At 39.2% G+C, this 14,119-nt stretch overlaps 1 protein-coding gene across 4 annotated transcripts in view; it reads left to right on the top strand.

Moving 5' to 3' along the window:
• Positions 1-13,182, top strand: part of SMAD1 (SMAD family member 1) — a 49,279-nt gene extending 36,097 nt beyond the window's left edge. For 2 of the 4 annotated variants that reach the window (XM_067297785.1, XM_067297783.1), the window contains exons 3-7: positions 163-420; positions 3,227-3,343; positions 7,217-7,438; positions 9,543-9,799; positions 11,753-13,182. In XM_067297785.1, coding sequence (XP_067153886.1) covers positions 163-420; positions 3,227-3,343; positions 7,217-7,438; positions 9,543-9,799; positions 11,753-11,896 — 998 coding nt within the window. In that variant the 3' untranslated portion in view covers positions 11,897-13,182. The other 2 variants (XM_067297786.1, XM_067297787.1) reach the window with 2 other exon arrangements.
• Positions 13,183-14,119: the final 937 nt, after the last annotated feature.

Genomic DNA, 14,119 nt, shown 5'->3' on the forward strand with positions numbered 1-14,119 from the left:
CTTGCTTAGACATGTGTTCCTAGGTTTGACTACCTCGTTTTTATGGTACATGTGAGTATGCCTTAGGGGACAGGGAACGTTTTTTCCCTGTGTAGCCTAGTTCTTAAGGACTGACTCTAATGCTGTGGCTTGTTCCTTTTTCTCCCTCCACCTCCTTTTCAGTGCTTCCTCCAGTGCTGGTGCCAAGACACAGTGAATACAACCCTCAGCACAGCCTCTTGGCTCAGTTCCGCAACTTGGGACAAAATGAGCCCCACATGCCACACAACGCTACTTTCCCGGACTCTTTTCAGCAACCCAATAGTCACCCGTTCCCCCACTCGCCAAACAGCAGCTATCCAAACTCGCCGGGAAGCGGCAGCAGCACCTATCCGCATTCTCCTGCCAGCTCAGACCCGGGAAGTCCTTTCCAGATGCCAGGTATGTTCATCTTCTGTTATTTGTTTGTGAAGTGAGAATGTGGTTGGACATCACAGGTATCATGATTCTTTTGCTTAATTATACTGGATTATCAGCCAACACCTATGTTCAGTGGTGAGTCGAAAGTTGTTAGGTAATAAGACTAAGTAATGGGTTTGTCTAGTAATAATACTAAGGGTTTTTAATATTTTTCCTCTTTCAAGCACAAGTAAAATGTTCAAGTAAAACTTTTTGGGTGGTGGGGGCAGGGATACAAAATCAGGTGTGTTTTTTGGAGAACTAATGTAATAGTGAATAATGAATAATGCCACAGATCATTCTTGCTTAGGAAAGAGATCATCATAAATTCAGCACAAGGTTATAGCTCTGTGGAAGAAGGATGTTTCTCAAGGGGATCATGCTACTGTACTTGATAAAATTTATTCAAATAATGATGTAATCTCAAGAAACAAATATACTTCAACTGTAAAACAGTCCCTTAAGGCCCTGAAAAGAAATCTTCAGACTGTTTTGCTTCCTAAAGTCAAAGAAATAACAACCTTTCTTTTTTGTTGACTGCTGTCTGTAGCAATTCCATGAAGCCATGTTTCTTTTTGTTTTTTTGGGTTTTTTTGTCTTTACTTGTAGATGGATAAAAATACTGCAGAAACAGCTTGTGAGAGATCCCTTGATCTAAATGCTAGGAGAAGGACTCTATACAAATATTTACTGATGTTCTATTGCGTGCTTTCTTCAAGGCTGATAAAGGGTGCACGTAAACAGAGTGGCAGACTTGTGAAAATGTGTTTTCTATTATGTAAAATTAACATTCATAGATTCCTGCTGCTGTAGTTGTTTCTCTTAAAATTTTTTCACTTGTGAGTGAATACTACTGAACTTGCAGAGGCAGGAGGGAAGGAAGAAGAGTCTACGTATTGCGTTTTCTTTTAAAAAAAAAAAGGGGGGGGGAAGGTGGGCAGGGCAAAAAGTTACAGCAAAAACAGCTGTCTTTGCTACTGTGTTTTTAAGAAAGCATAGTGAGTATGATTAAGGCTCTTCCAGCAGGCAGAGATACAGCCTTCTCTAACGAGAAGGTCTTCCTGAACACTGGTTTGTAGAAGTTCACGTGAACTTTGAGCAGTCTGTTCAGTTTTCATCCCTGTAAAGAAGGAGTCAGCAGCTGCAGGGAAGAAATTGAACTAAAGGAGAGTTAAGATACTAGTTTCCTTGATGCTTAGCTCTGGACAGTTTTCCATCTTTTGCTAGCAGGGGAAGAGGAGGCCAATTTGGAAAATACAAAAAAAAAGAAAAAGGAGTTATCCAGAGATCTTGAAAACTTTCCAGATCCTGGCTAATTTGTTGCCTCTGGCCTTACAGTCTCATTTCCCTATTTGTGCATCACTAACATTGTGTTTGCACATACACAATTGTCTAAGGCTTAGTAAAGCATGAGACTTTTAAACTCCAGTGCCAACTGTTAGGCCTATAATGCAGTCCTGCTGTCATCCATGTCTTTCCCTGCTGCCCTCCCATCCAAGGGAGGTATCACCTGTATGATCAAGCAGGAAAAGGGAAAAAAGAATTGGTAATGTACTCGCCAGCGTTAGACACAAAGCTCTCAACAGCATATGTCCCAAATAATAAGCAGTTAATACATTTCATTAGCTTGTGTTTTCTTTAAAAAAAAAGAAAGAAAAACAAAAACAAACAAACCAAAAGAGGCCAAAAAGCCCCTGCAAAACAATTAGCTTTCAAAGCAGTGATACGGTTCTCCTAGCTTTTGTTGTTGCTGTTTTGGTTTTCAGGGTTTTGGAGGTCCCTTCTTATTTGCTGTGGTAGTTTGTAGTTCATCCTCTCAGTAATAGAAATAAATATGGGATGAGCAGCAGCCATGTTCACCAGAGAGAGAACGGTGACAATCGAATCCCGGATTTTAGCAGCAAAAGCTTGTAGGCATCAGGCAAGGGTTTCTCTCTTTTGCATGTATCTTTGTGCAATTGATTTGGAGGAAAGCATCTTCTGAAGTGTTGGGAAACAGTGATGTTGGCATCTTCCTCCAGCTTCTAGGAAGTTATTTGGGAAGCTTTCCCAGAAGTGAACTGGACAGCTGGAGGGCAGTGCAAGTACCCATGTAGTGTTCAAACAGGGCTCAAAGGCAATGGCAGTGCTTTAGTGAGTATGGTTATAGTGCACAGTTTTATACTAGTGATTCAATTCTTAACTGCTCAGCGCAGCTATTAAGAGACATGAAAGGACACTGGCAAATAAAATCCTGATCCAGAAGGTTACTCCTGTAGGATTTGGATGCTTAAATACTTTTCACTGCTACTTACCTATGGAAATAGAGCTAATATTTTGCAGTGGTATTAATAAAGTCATGGATATATCTGGGATTTTTGCATACTTTGCTGATGGAATCACGTTGGAAGCAATAAAGCTGGGACTGAGGACTTTGTTTCAAATTCTGTTCACATTTACCCTGCTCAATATTTACTTCTGGCCTGATCCGGAGAGCTCTGTGTGCTTTAATATCTATGTGACATTTTCAACCAGCAAAAAGTGTGGGCTGCAAATGTAGCTAAGCCTTCCTTTGTGTCTTGATGGGGGGGAATTGACTTGTTTTTATTGCAGTTGCACTTAATATGCACAGTAATTCTTTGCTTTCCTGAGTCAAGGTCCATGGTGGCTTTCTCAGATTTCTGGTGGGTGGAAGTTTATAGCTGAGTCAGGCTGGAAGCATTTCTAGGCTAAAACTGTTTATGTGAGTATGTATATGTACTTTAAAGAGAGGAAAGGACTTGTGTATCTCTGCCTTTTCTATATTTAGCTGATACGCCCCCTCCTGCTTACCTGCCTCCGGAAGATCAGATGACACACGATACCTCCCAGCCAATGGATACCAACATGATGGTACCTGCAATGCACCCTGACATACACAGAGGAGGTAAAAACAGTTCCTTCTCATTTTCTGCTTTGCTTCTTAAGGGTAAAAAACTTTCAGAACTTCTGGGATGTTTTTAATAGTTGAGTATTAATATTGGATACATGTTGTTCATGGAAATTTTTTGGCTGTAGAAAAGAAAAAAAAACAGCTATGTAGTTATTTTGTGTCATTGTAAGGGGTGAAATAAATCTGAAGATTAAAAAATATATAAAAGTAAATATATATTTAGGACAAGAAGTTATCACATGACTCTTAAAATGTAAAATATGTGGGTTTTGTCACTGTCTTATTCCCAACCAAGTCATGACCAAAGTCATTTTTATGTGTTTTGTATCTGAAACATCCGATAATTACTGAAATGAAAGAATTCCTATGATGCTGTGCATTTCTGCATGTGATGCAGAAATTAAACATATGCAGGGAAGAGAATCTCTTTACCTCTTATGATTACTTTGATTTATTGAGACACTGCAGTTAATGCTATATAGTGCCTACTGAATTATGGATGACTGTATGTATGTTCATGTATAGCTCTCCAAATGAAGACTTGAACAGAAGATGGATGCTAATACCTTCACTTATGTAAAGCCCACAGACATTTCATATGAGCAGCTGGAGTATCCATATTTTTTCTTCTGAGACAATACCTCCTATAAAATTGTCTTTTCTCATTATGTTAAAATGTTTTAGTCCTGAATTCTAGATTTCAGTCCTTAAAGAGTATACTCTGCTTTGAATAGTTACCCCTTCTCCTGGTGATAAGGGCTTGGGCTTTTTTTTTGTATTGTTTTGTTGTTGTTCCACCCTCTCTCCCCTTTCTCCTTCGTCTTTGGGTCATGCAATGATGGCACATGGTCCAGAATTGAGACCTATCTGCATGAGGTGGCATTGCTACAGACTAAAATCTGTATTAAAAAAAATCCTTTTGTTTTATGTACTATGACACAGACATCTTTTTACACGCTGCTTTTGAAAGCCTTTGCAGCCAGCCGTGACTGCTGAATAAAAGATTTAGCGCATTCATCACACTGTGAGAAATAGTCCCTTCAGAGAACACATAAGCTTACACAGCTATGGACCATGCCAAGAAAGAGCAGCGAGCTGAGTGCTGCACCAGAATGATTATAAAGATTACAAGCATATGAACAATTTAACTATTGTTTGATTTTGTACTCATTTTGTTGCTAAGCTTAATGTCTGTTTTCAGGAAATATATTTGCCCTCTTAAAACAATTTGGATAGCTTCTGTGGTAACCTGTTTACTCTCTGTATGGAATGAGTTTTGCATGTGATAAACCCCATCTGTAGCATGTCCAGTTTTTGCTGATCCAATACACTCTGTGTGTGTGTGTATATAGTCCTTGCTGCTGCTGGAGGCCTAAAGTACATTTATTAATGCTTATGCCCGACTGCAGACCTTTGTATGTTTTTGTTTTTCCCTTCTTAGAAAATCTACTACTATAGGATTTTTCTATTACATGTGAGTTAATAACAAAAAAATTGGTTTATGTTTTTCTTCTTGCTTTTTAACATGCAACCATTCCAAAATTGAAAATCGTGTCTATTAGTACTTTTCCCTCCTAGTAGTTTAGTACAATGGATTTTTATCTCTGTGTCCCTTCAGTAAAAAGAAGATATGTTGCTTCTCTCTGTATACCATGCCTCTACGTGTTTCTTATTCGTATACGTATGTGGTAATAGTGCTCCTTAAAAATCTGCTGCAGGTTGTTCAAGAACAGTTTTTACTGTAAAGTGACTGCAGCGTTTTTGTTGCAAGCTTTTAGAAGCATGTTCTTCATGGTGATTTGTTAGTCTTAAGAGATTTGACTTAACAAGCTGCATCCTGTCAATGAAGTTGGGTAATTTCCATTGTTGGCCCGTGCTGGGAATGGAGAGACTAAACGCACCTGCTCTGCATTACTTAAAGCAAATGTAAGGAAGTTCATATGAAATCTGTGTGAGAGAGATATGATTCATTCTGGAAGAATGGCCAGCTGGCAAGATTTTTGCCTGACTTTGAGAACTGGGGCAAAGCTGCAGTTTTGATAATTGCTGGCATCTTCATGTGAATTGAAAGTATAATAACCTCTTACTAATAATTTATGGCTGATTTTTACAATGAATGATCTGAAAGGATAGAAAATGTTATGGTATCAGCTCCTCTCTGCTGGTGTTTTAAGCAAGTTGTTGATCAGCTGTGGACATAATGCTGGAAGTTTTGCACAGTGATCTAGGATGTGTTATTCTGCTTTCTGTTGTTCGCCACCTTCTGTATCTGCTGTGCAATTCTGGTTGGGGGGAGTGTTTTTCATTCTGCTCTTGTCAGAAAAATCATGACAGTATGTTCTGTGAACAAAGGAAAATATGAGCATTGGTCTTAGGTGACTGAGACTTGGGGTTGGGAGAAGGAGTTCTCTGGCCAGAGAAACAAGTTTTCCCATAATACTAATCTTGCTTTCGTTTTAGCACTTTGGCCTGTAGTTATAGCTTTAATCTGCAAAGTTGGTATCTCAGCAGCAAGTCCAACTGTGCTAGGCTAATCAAGGAAATAGTATCCTTCATTTAAAAGAAACCACATAAAGCAACCACATCCCTTCACTAGCCTCCTTTTATTTGGAGGCAGTTTAATAATTTGTAGCTGTGCTTGGCACTTGAAAGAATACACGCTGGGTGGAGACATCTAAAGAGGCTTATGCTGCTGTTGGACACCCACTGTGAAACTCTTTTTAGTAAAGACCTTCTGTATCATCAGAAGAAAAAATTCCCAGTGCAGAGTCACAAGTGTTACCTCAAGACTTCCATGTGTTTCCAGGGCTTGATATACAGAAGTTAGGAACCATGAATTTCCTGCTGGTGTTCTGCAGTGTTTGCAGCTTCGGTAAGGACTTGTTGAGGAGGAGGTTGTTGTTAGCAGAATCTGGAAAAGTTGTGAGAAATCCTTGCTATTACTCAACAAATAATTGTTTTGGTAATGAACAATTTAAGATTTTGTATTTGCTAGTACTTGACGAACAAAAGGTTCTCATAAAATAATACCTTCTTTGGCTTCATCCGCTCTTTATTCCAGCGTAATCGTTGGGATTCTGTACACTATGCCCTTGTTCAGCCTCAGCTCCCAAGTAGTGTATATTCACATTTAAGCTCTACCTCGTGCATGTTCTGCAGACAAACATCAATCTGTTTTTGGTTTGGAAGTCGTCTTGCCCTTCCCCCCCAAAAGCCCACGAGAAAGATCTGTGTATGCTCTGAATGCTGAAAGATTGGCTGTGTATTTAAACCCTCTTGCTATACTTCTTGGTACCCAAAGTTACAGTGAGCTCTTGTGCAATTGTTTCCTGCTGTTTCTCCCTGGCAGTGTAGAACTCTGCAGTATGTGCAGTAATTGCTTTTCATTTGGTGGCTGAGTAAAATGAACTGAAGTAAATTAACTTCAGTTAATTTACTAGATTAACTAGATTAACTTCAGTTAATTTACTAGATTGGAAAGAAAGTTGAGCTGTATAATTGCAGCATTTCTCTGCTGTCTAGTTTACACCATAGTATGTTGCAGAAAATGCAGCAGGGATAGAGGGGTACTGCTGGTATGTGCTTGGGAGCTTCATGCACGTTTTTGTGGGTACCTAGTGCCATCTTTTTTTTCTTTTGCAAGTCTTGTGCGAGTAACGTTGATGTAAAATTGCTTTCTCGTATGTCTGTGGTTCTGAAGAAGTCAAAAAATAACTGAAGACAGAAGAGCCTTCATTTAACTGCAATTGCTTATCCAGATCATCTTTCAGTGATCTTAAGCCAAAATCTGTAGGTTTATGACTCTTTAAATGTAAGGCCTGTATTCTAGTGCCGTTAGACTGTAACGCTTCCTTGGTTGCTTTGCAGATGTTCAGGCGGTTGCTTACGAAGAGCCGAAGCACTGGTGCTCCATCGTCTATTATGAGCTCAATAACCGTGTTGGGGAGGCCTTCCACGCTTCTTCCACAAGCGTGCTGGTCGATGGCTTCACTGATCCGTCCAACAACAAAAACAGATTTTGCCTTGGGCTGCTCTCTAACGTTAATCGGAATTCCACCATTGAGAATACAAGGCGGCATATTGGCAAAGGTGAGTTTTAGATCTGTGTGTTGAAGTTCTGGGGTTTTGGGATGGGGGCAGGTAAGGTTGGTTGTTTTTGGTTTGTGGGTTGGCTGATTTTTATTTATTTTTTTCTTCCTCCCCTCAACATGACAGTCTTGGATGACAGCCTCCAGGGCAGGCTGATCTTCCTAATGCATGCGATAAGTGCTTATTAGAACATTGGTAAATACATAATTTTCTGGCCAAGTGTTATAAGCAAAGTATTGTTCTTACCTGTTGTGTAATTACAGGAAGCTTTTATCCCTAATCAATTTTTATTTGCCTGAAGACTATTATTAAGAACTTAAGGCAGTTTGTTTAATGAAATGTCCTGATTTATTTTGATTATTCGTACGTATGTAAATCCTAACAATAGTTCTTAGCACACAAAATTTTTAGCTATCCTTACTTCCAGCATAAGTTAACTATTCTAACATCTATTTAGAGAGACAGCCTGCTGAAACAGTTTTTGCAAATGCATCTTAGAGAGACTTCTTTCACAGGCTGGCGATTCTTTCAGTGGGAATTCTGTGCTTATCTTCTCTTTGATGGCTGTGACAATGTCCTGCAAAAGATTCATATCTGATTTAATAAAATCCTCTTCTGAGGACCTGCCTATCATGCAGATGACATGCAGAACTTACATTGCCCCCTACAATGGGTCATTCCTGCCAGACTAATTTTTTTTAAAGTGTTTACATTATTAATAAAGTTCTGGATTTTCTGAAACAGTTCAGGGTCCAAGCAGTGGTTATAAGTACCAGTTAATGAAGTATCCTCCTCTTCCTTAGAGGAGGAGGGAATTGAAACTGAAGGGAAGAGTTAGGTCTTCAAGTTTTAGCCTTTAGCCTGGAAAACTTTCCTCTACATGAGGACTTGTGCAGTTCTCAGCAGTGTATCACAGCTGTGCTGTGCCACTCAAGACCTAATACTTGTTCCTTCTTTTCCTCTCCATCCTTCGTACCAAGCATTGGGTTATTTATTTAACACATCATTCATTTTTCCTTTAAAAATGCAAAAGTAACCCAGCTGCAAGCAAAGTCCTACTGAAGCACTTAACTGTATATGCACCAAATTAGAGTAGAAAAAGCAGGAGGCTGTTGAATAAGTAAATGTGCACAGTTAATGATGACATAAAACTGTTAGTCTTCAGGAAATGTGCATGATCTTGCAGGCATAGCCAGAAATTGTTTTGCTGATCAGATAGGGGTATATGTGTACCCACACATGCACACGCATGGTCACCAGCAAAATTTTAAATGACAGAGCACAGTCAAAGCTATCTGACTTAATTCAGTTTAGTTTTCAAATTCTGTGTTCACTTTTGACTCCTGACATTGTGGGAGGCAAATGGCTTAACCAGCAAATAAACCATTTTTAAACAAAATAGGCAAATTTTCATGCTTTTTCAAAGCCTTTGAAATTGAGTCCTACTAACAGTGAATATCCACAGAGGTTCCCTGTATCTTATGCCATTCTGTTGGGGAGGGAGCAGAAAGTAGGAGGGGAGAGGGTTGTAAATTTGGTGTTTACCCTCATTTCAGGGATACGTTTAAACGTTTAAGGTATGTGAACACTTTTCTTTTGCCAGCTTCCTGGTGTTAAAGGTTTACAATGAGTCTAAAAAATTCATGCTAGCCAGACTGATATTCAGGACTTTTCCAGAGAAACCTGCTCAGGACTGTTCTAGTATTTGCAAAGCGTGCAGTAGTTTTCTGCTCTCTCCTCCTGCATTCCCATTTGTTGCTCATATAAATATAATGAGACCAAACTTCAGGTGGTCAAGTCATCCAATGTACAGCATCAGAACTACTGCAGTACTTGCTGGTTTGTTGTTGCTGAATATGCAGCATGTTTAATTGCAGCAGTTACTGATTTTTCTTACGCACGTACATACACATGCTCCTTTAAAATCACTTAGTGATGAAACAGATAAGTAAAAATCAAGTGTTAAAACAGACCGATGATGGTCTGATATGTAATTAATGTTTATCTCTTTAAGCAAAAAGGTATCTCTACGAAGTCCGAGCATGAAAAATAGATATGCGGTCTGAATTCATCTGACCTCCTAGCATCAACTTTTTCCTCCCAGGTGTTCATCTCTATTATGTTGGAGGAGAAGTGTATGCTGAATGCCTTAGTGACAGCAGTATTTTTGTGCAAAGTCGGAACTGCAACTACCATCATGGTTTCCATCCAACTACTGTGTGCAAAATTCCTAGTGGCTGCAGTTTGAAGATTTTCAATAATCAAGAGTTTGCTCAGCTTTTGGCTCAGTCAGTGAACCATGGCTTTGAGACAGTGTATGAGCTTACTAAGATGTGCACTCTCCGTATGAGTTTTGTAAAGGTATGTGAAAACTTGCTTGAGCATATTCTGTAAGCAAAATAAATTATTCTTTCTTAATATGGTGATTTTGAATGGTCTGTTGCCTCTCTGCATCAACCTGTTAATGACCATTAAATTTAAATATTTACAGAATAATGTTCTTTATGTGTAAGACAAATCTTAAAGATGTGAAGTCGTCTTCATGGAAAAAAAAAAAAAAAAACTTCTATTAACGCACAGATGTTTAAAACTGAGGTGACTTCCCGAAGGTGTTTCTTCAGATATCTCGCTAGTCACTTTGTGAAGTGTTTCCATCATGTCTGTTAACTATTTCAACTTCCTTGTATTGCCTCTATTTTTACCATATTGATTCGGTTGAATACTTGTATTTAAATGTGTGTGTGTATATATATATATAAATATAATTTTGTGTATATATAAAAAATATATATATATAATTATTTGCATAATTACTCTGGAACTGTGGGGCTTGTCTTTTTAATTTTGGGGGCGTATGGCTTAATACAGTACAACTACATTTTGGAAAGAGTTGAATGGTTAATTACCTGGCCTAAAAGCAGAAAAGTCACCAATCAGTTACGTAGCATCAGCTCTTGCCCTTTTAAATGACACTGTTAGTCTGTGCCCATCTCCTGTTCTGTAAGAAGTCCTGCTGAATTTCATGCTTCTGTTCCTGGCTGGCATTTTTTGAGAGGTGAGCTGGGACTGCAATGTAGGTGACTACAGCATTTGCTGGAGCATAGATAGCGTAATCCTCTAAATCTGTCTTGACCAGCAGCTCTCAAATTAGGAGTTGCAGCAATTACTGGGAATAATACACATACCTTTCTATTCTACAGCGCATGTAAGGATAGTAGTCATGATTTGTTAGGGTGGCCATGAGCTTCAACATATGCAATGATATAAAAGGGCTGGTCATGTATCTGAAACAAGTCAAACACCACAGGTAATATGCTGAAGTGCTCTTCTTGAGAGCAGATAGGGAGATAGAAACTTCCAGCGTGTGTGTTAGGGCAAGGCTCCTACACTGGAGAAGGTTGCTTATAGGCTATACATCCTGTAAAGTGGTACAGTATGTTGTCTGACAGTTGCACAGGGCCTCCTCTGCGCTGGATGTTGCACTGCACAGCAGTTAGAGTTGCTGCCAGCTACGCTGGGAGCTGAGTAACTCCTTCATTAGAGATTAATGTAGATCAAACTGTAACTGCAGTTATCTTCTTACTGTTGTCTCCAGTTTCCCTCCCCCACCCTGGGGTTCACTTACAAAATGATTTTGAATGTTGTATAAATGTCTGCTTATATCCTTGATAATTATTGTAGTCAATTTGGGTATGAGCTGAAAGAAAACCTATCAGCGCTTGTCCCAGCTTGGGAAATAGCCTATTGGGGAATGACCATGCCTTGTTTCTCCAAAAAGAAATGCCAATGTTTCTGGTTTATCTTGTCCATCCTGCAAAAGATGCTTTGCTCTTGTCAGACAGAAGCTTCACACCCACTTCCGTGTCAGTCTATGACCTGTTGTTTTTTAATTTATTGATCTGTTTGGCAGCACTTTTTCCCAGTCTGCTCTATTTTTGGTTTTGACAGAGACAACTTCTTCATTGTCCCCCTCTTCAGAGTCTTTAGGGGACATCATGCAACTTGGCAGTGAGGCATGGGGAAGTTTTGCACTGCCACCAGTTATTTCTTTGAGAATGTAAAAACTTGAGTTCCAAGAGATCTCAAAATGTCACTTCTTCCAAATTTTAAATTATTTTTTTACTTAAAATTTGTTGTTGAAATGTGATAATAGTTGGTACATCAAGGGTCTTTTGTAACCCCAGTGGTAATCACTGTTGGAAGCTAAGTAATTTCGGTAAGAAAGAAGACAATTGAAGTATGCTTCTCATGTACTTGATATTATAAAATAAGGTGATTTTTTTTTTCTTTCCCCGCTTATGATTCTGTTTCCAGGGTTGGGGAGCTGAATATCATCGCCAAGATGTAACGAGCACTCCATGCTGGATAGAGATACACCTTCATGGTCCCCTTCAGTGGCTGGATAAAGTACTTACTCAGATGGGCTCTCCTCATAATCCTATTTCTTCAGTGTCTTAAAAGGTTCCGAGCTCCTGCGTTTTGGAAACAATTGAGCCTTGCATGTACTTGAAGGACATGAGTCAGACACACTTCCCCCCCTGCCCCCCCCACCCAAATGGTAACAGCTGAATAAGAGCCATGAAAATACTTGACTTCTGTGACCAACTGTTGGATTCCTAAATAAATAAATAAATAAATAAATCCCTTTGACATACTGTTGGTATCAAGAATTTTAGTTTACATTGTAATATTCTATTGCAAAGTTGATTTTCAGGGCTTAGTGTAACAGGGACAACCAAGCCAAAAACACAATCTGTCAGACTGAGTTCCCAAAGGATTTTCCTGTAGTTGGCACTCTGAGATTCTCTTTCTTCCATATGTTCAGTGTTCACTGTTTTTTTTTTTTTTTCCCCTGTGTCCTCTGGGGCTACAAGCCAATGTTGGTGAAGTCTGCTTTCTGCAGGCTTTCTACAGTACATTTTAAAACCATTTGTCTAGCTGATGGTTGCTGTTCTCTTGAAAGAAAAAAAAATACTGTTTAATCTCAATAACTGTGTAATAATCTTTCTGAAATTGTGTCCTGACTATACTGCTGTAAGAATGTTAGGTTTGTTTTTTGCTAAATGTATGTATGGTGTATCTGAAAGTTTAGAAATTAATTAGATTTAGACCATAAAGGAGTTAGGAATATTTGAGTGGGGGGAGGTGGGAGTGGGAAGGGAAAATGGCAACTGAAATGTAGAATATATTGTAAACATAGCTTGTTAGTTTAAACTGAGGTCTGAGTTTTGCTGTGCATTTCATTTTTTTTATAGTGGCTTCAACTTGTTAATTTTGATTATTTTTGCCTCTTCCTTTCCCTTCAAAACAATTGAGCAGCTGGTTAATTCTTTTACCTGTGAAGAGGACAAAATGATTAATTCCTGCAGTTCAAAGGCTGCAGCTCTATGTATTTCAAGACAAAATTGTACAGTATGCTCTTTAACTATTGAGCAGTTTTATACAGTTTATGTAACAGAAGTAGGCTTTTAATTTTGTAAGAGAATCTTGTTTTGCCAAACCTAGTAACTGTTAATTGTTTGGAGGACTTCAAAATCCCGGTATGGGTCTATTTCAAACTTTTAAAAATATATATATTTTTAACTTTTCTTTTTTCTTTACTGCTTGGTTTATTTTCTTCTCTCTGATCTTTTATATTTACGTAAGCTGTAGTACTTCTAAGTACCTTTATCCCAAAACTAGTGGGTCCTCTTTACTGGAAGTTTTGAATAAAACCTGTTGTTACTGCTTACATTTGATTAAAACCTTGTCTTGTCCACTTCTTAGTAGTTTTTAACAAACCAGATGCAGAGATGAAGGAACAACTAGAAATGAGGAGATGCTGAACTGAGACACTTACAGTTAGCACAGGTTAGTAACCCTACTACTATACTCAGTCTGGAGATAAATAAGTTCTCTAGAGAGAAAGATTTCTTAACTAGACAAGATCAGAATGGATGCAGTAACACTGAAGTATCCTAACCACCTAGTAAAATTTCTGTGTGATTTCAACGTACAATCTCTGTATGGGCAGAGAGTTTCTCTGCCTTTTACTGAAGTATCTAGCAGACTCAAATCTGCAGAGCTATGTGAAGGTAACTTTTCAGAAAGCACAGCTGCATACTGCATTGAGCTCTGAGAAATTTTGGGGGAAATGTCTATAAAGTAATAGGAACTCAGATGAGATCTGGCCTTGCTATATAGGTATTTCATCTCTTTGTTTCTGTCTTCTCTATTTGTAAAATAGAACTAGTGAGTCTGATCTTGCTTCATGCAAGGTTTAGAGGTCTCTCTCAAAAAACACCTCCTCCCATATAGTATTTTTCATCGGGGGGGAAATTGTTCCTTGATTGCCTGTGTTCCATTAGGAAAATATTTGAACACCATTTCTGTGCATCAACTTTTGCATAGTCTCTGGACTGTTTGCCTTAGGCCGGTTTACCTTATGGGCAGTGTTGCCTCCTTCCAGGCCCTGAAGTGATTTTGCTGGAGACCTGCTGGAGCAAGGGCTGCCCCTTCAGCAGCTTCTCCCTGCGTAGTGGTGGGAGCCTCGTGTTCCCTTCCCCATGCCTCTGCCTGGGCCCTGGGGACTGTCCTCTGGTGGCTGCAGAGCCTGGCAAGTAGGGAAGGAGTCTGAGATTTGGGGGAGACCAGGAAGCCAACCCCTGTGCATAGCCACGAGCCCACTGGGGGTGTACTGGG

This window comes from Apteryx mantelli, chromosome 5 (genome assembly GCF_036417845.1).
Source record: "Apteryx mantelli isolate bAptMan1 chromosome 5, bAptMan1.hap1, whole genome shotgun sequence".
Classification (NCBI taxonomy): Eukaryota; Metazoa; Chordata; class Aves; order Apterygiformes; family Apterygidae; genus Apteryx; species Apteryx mantelli.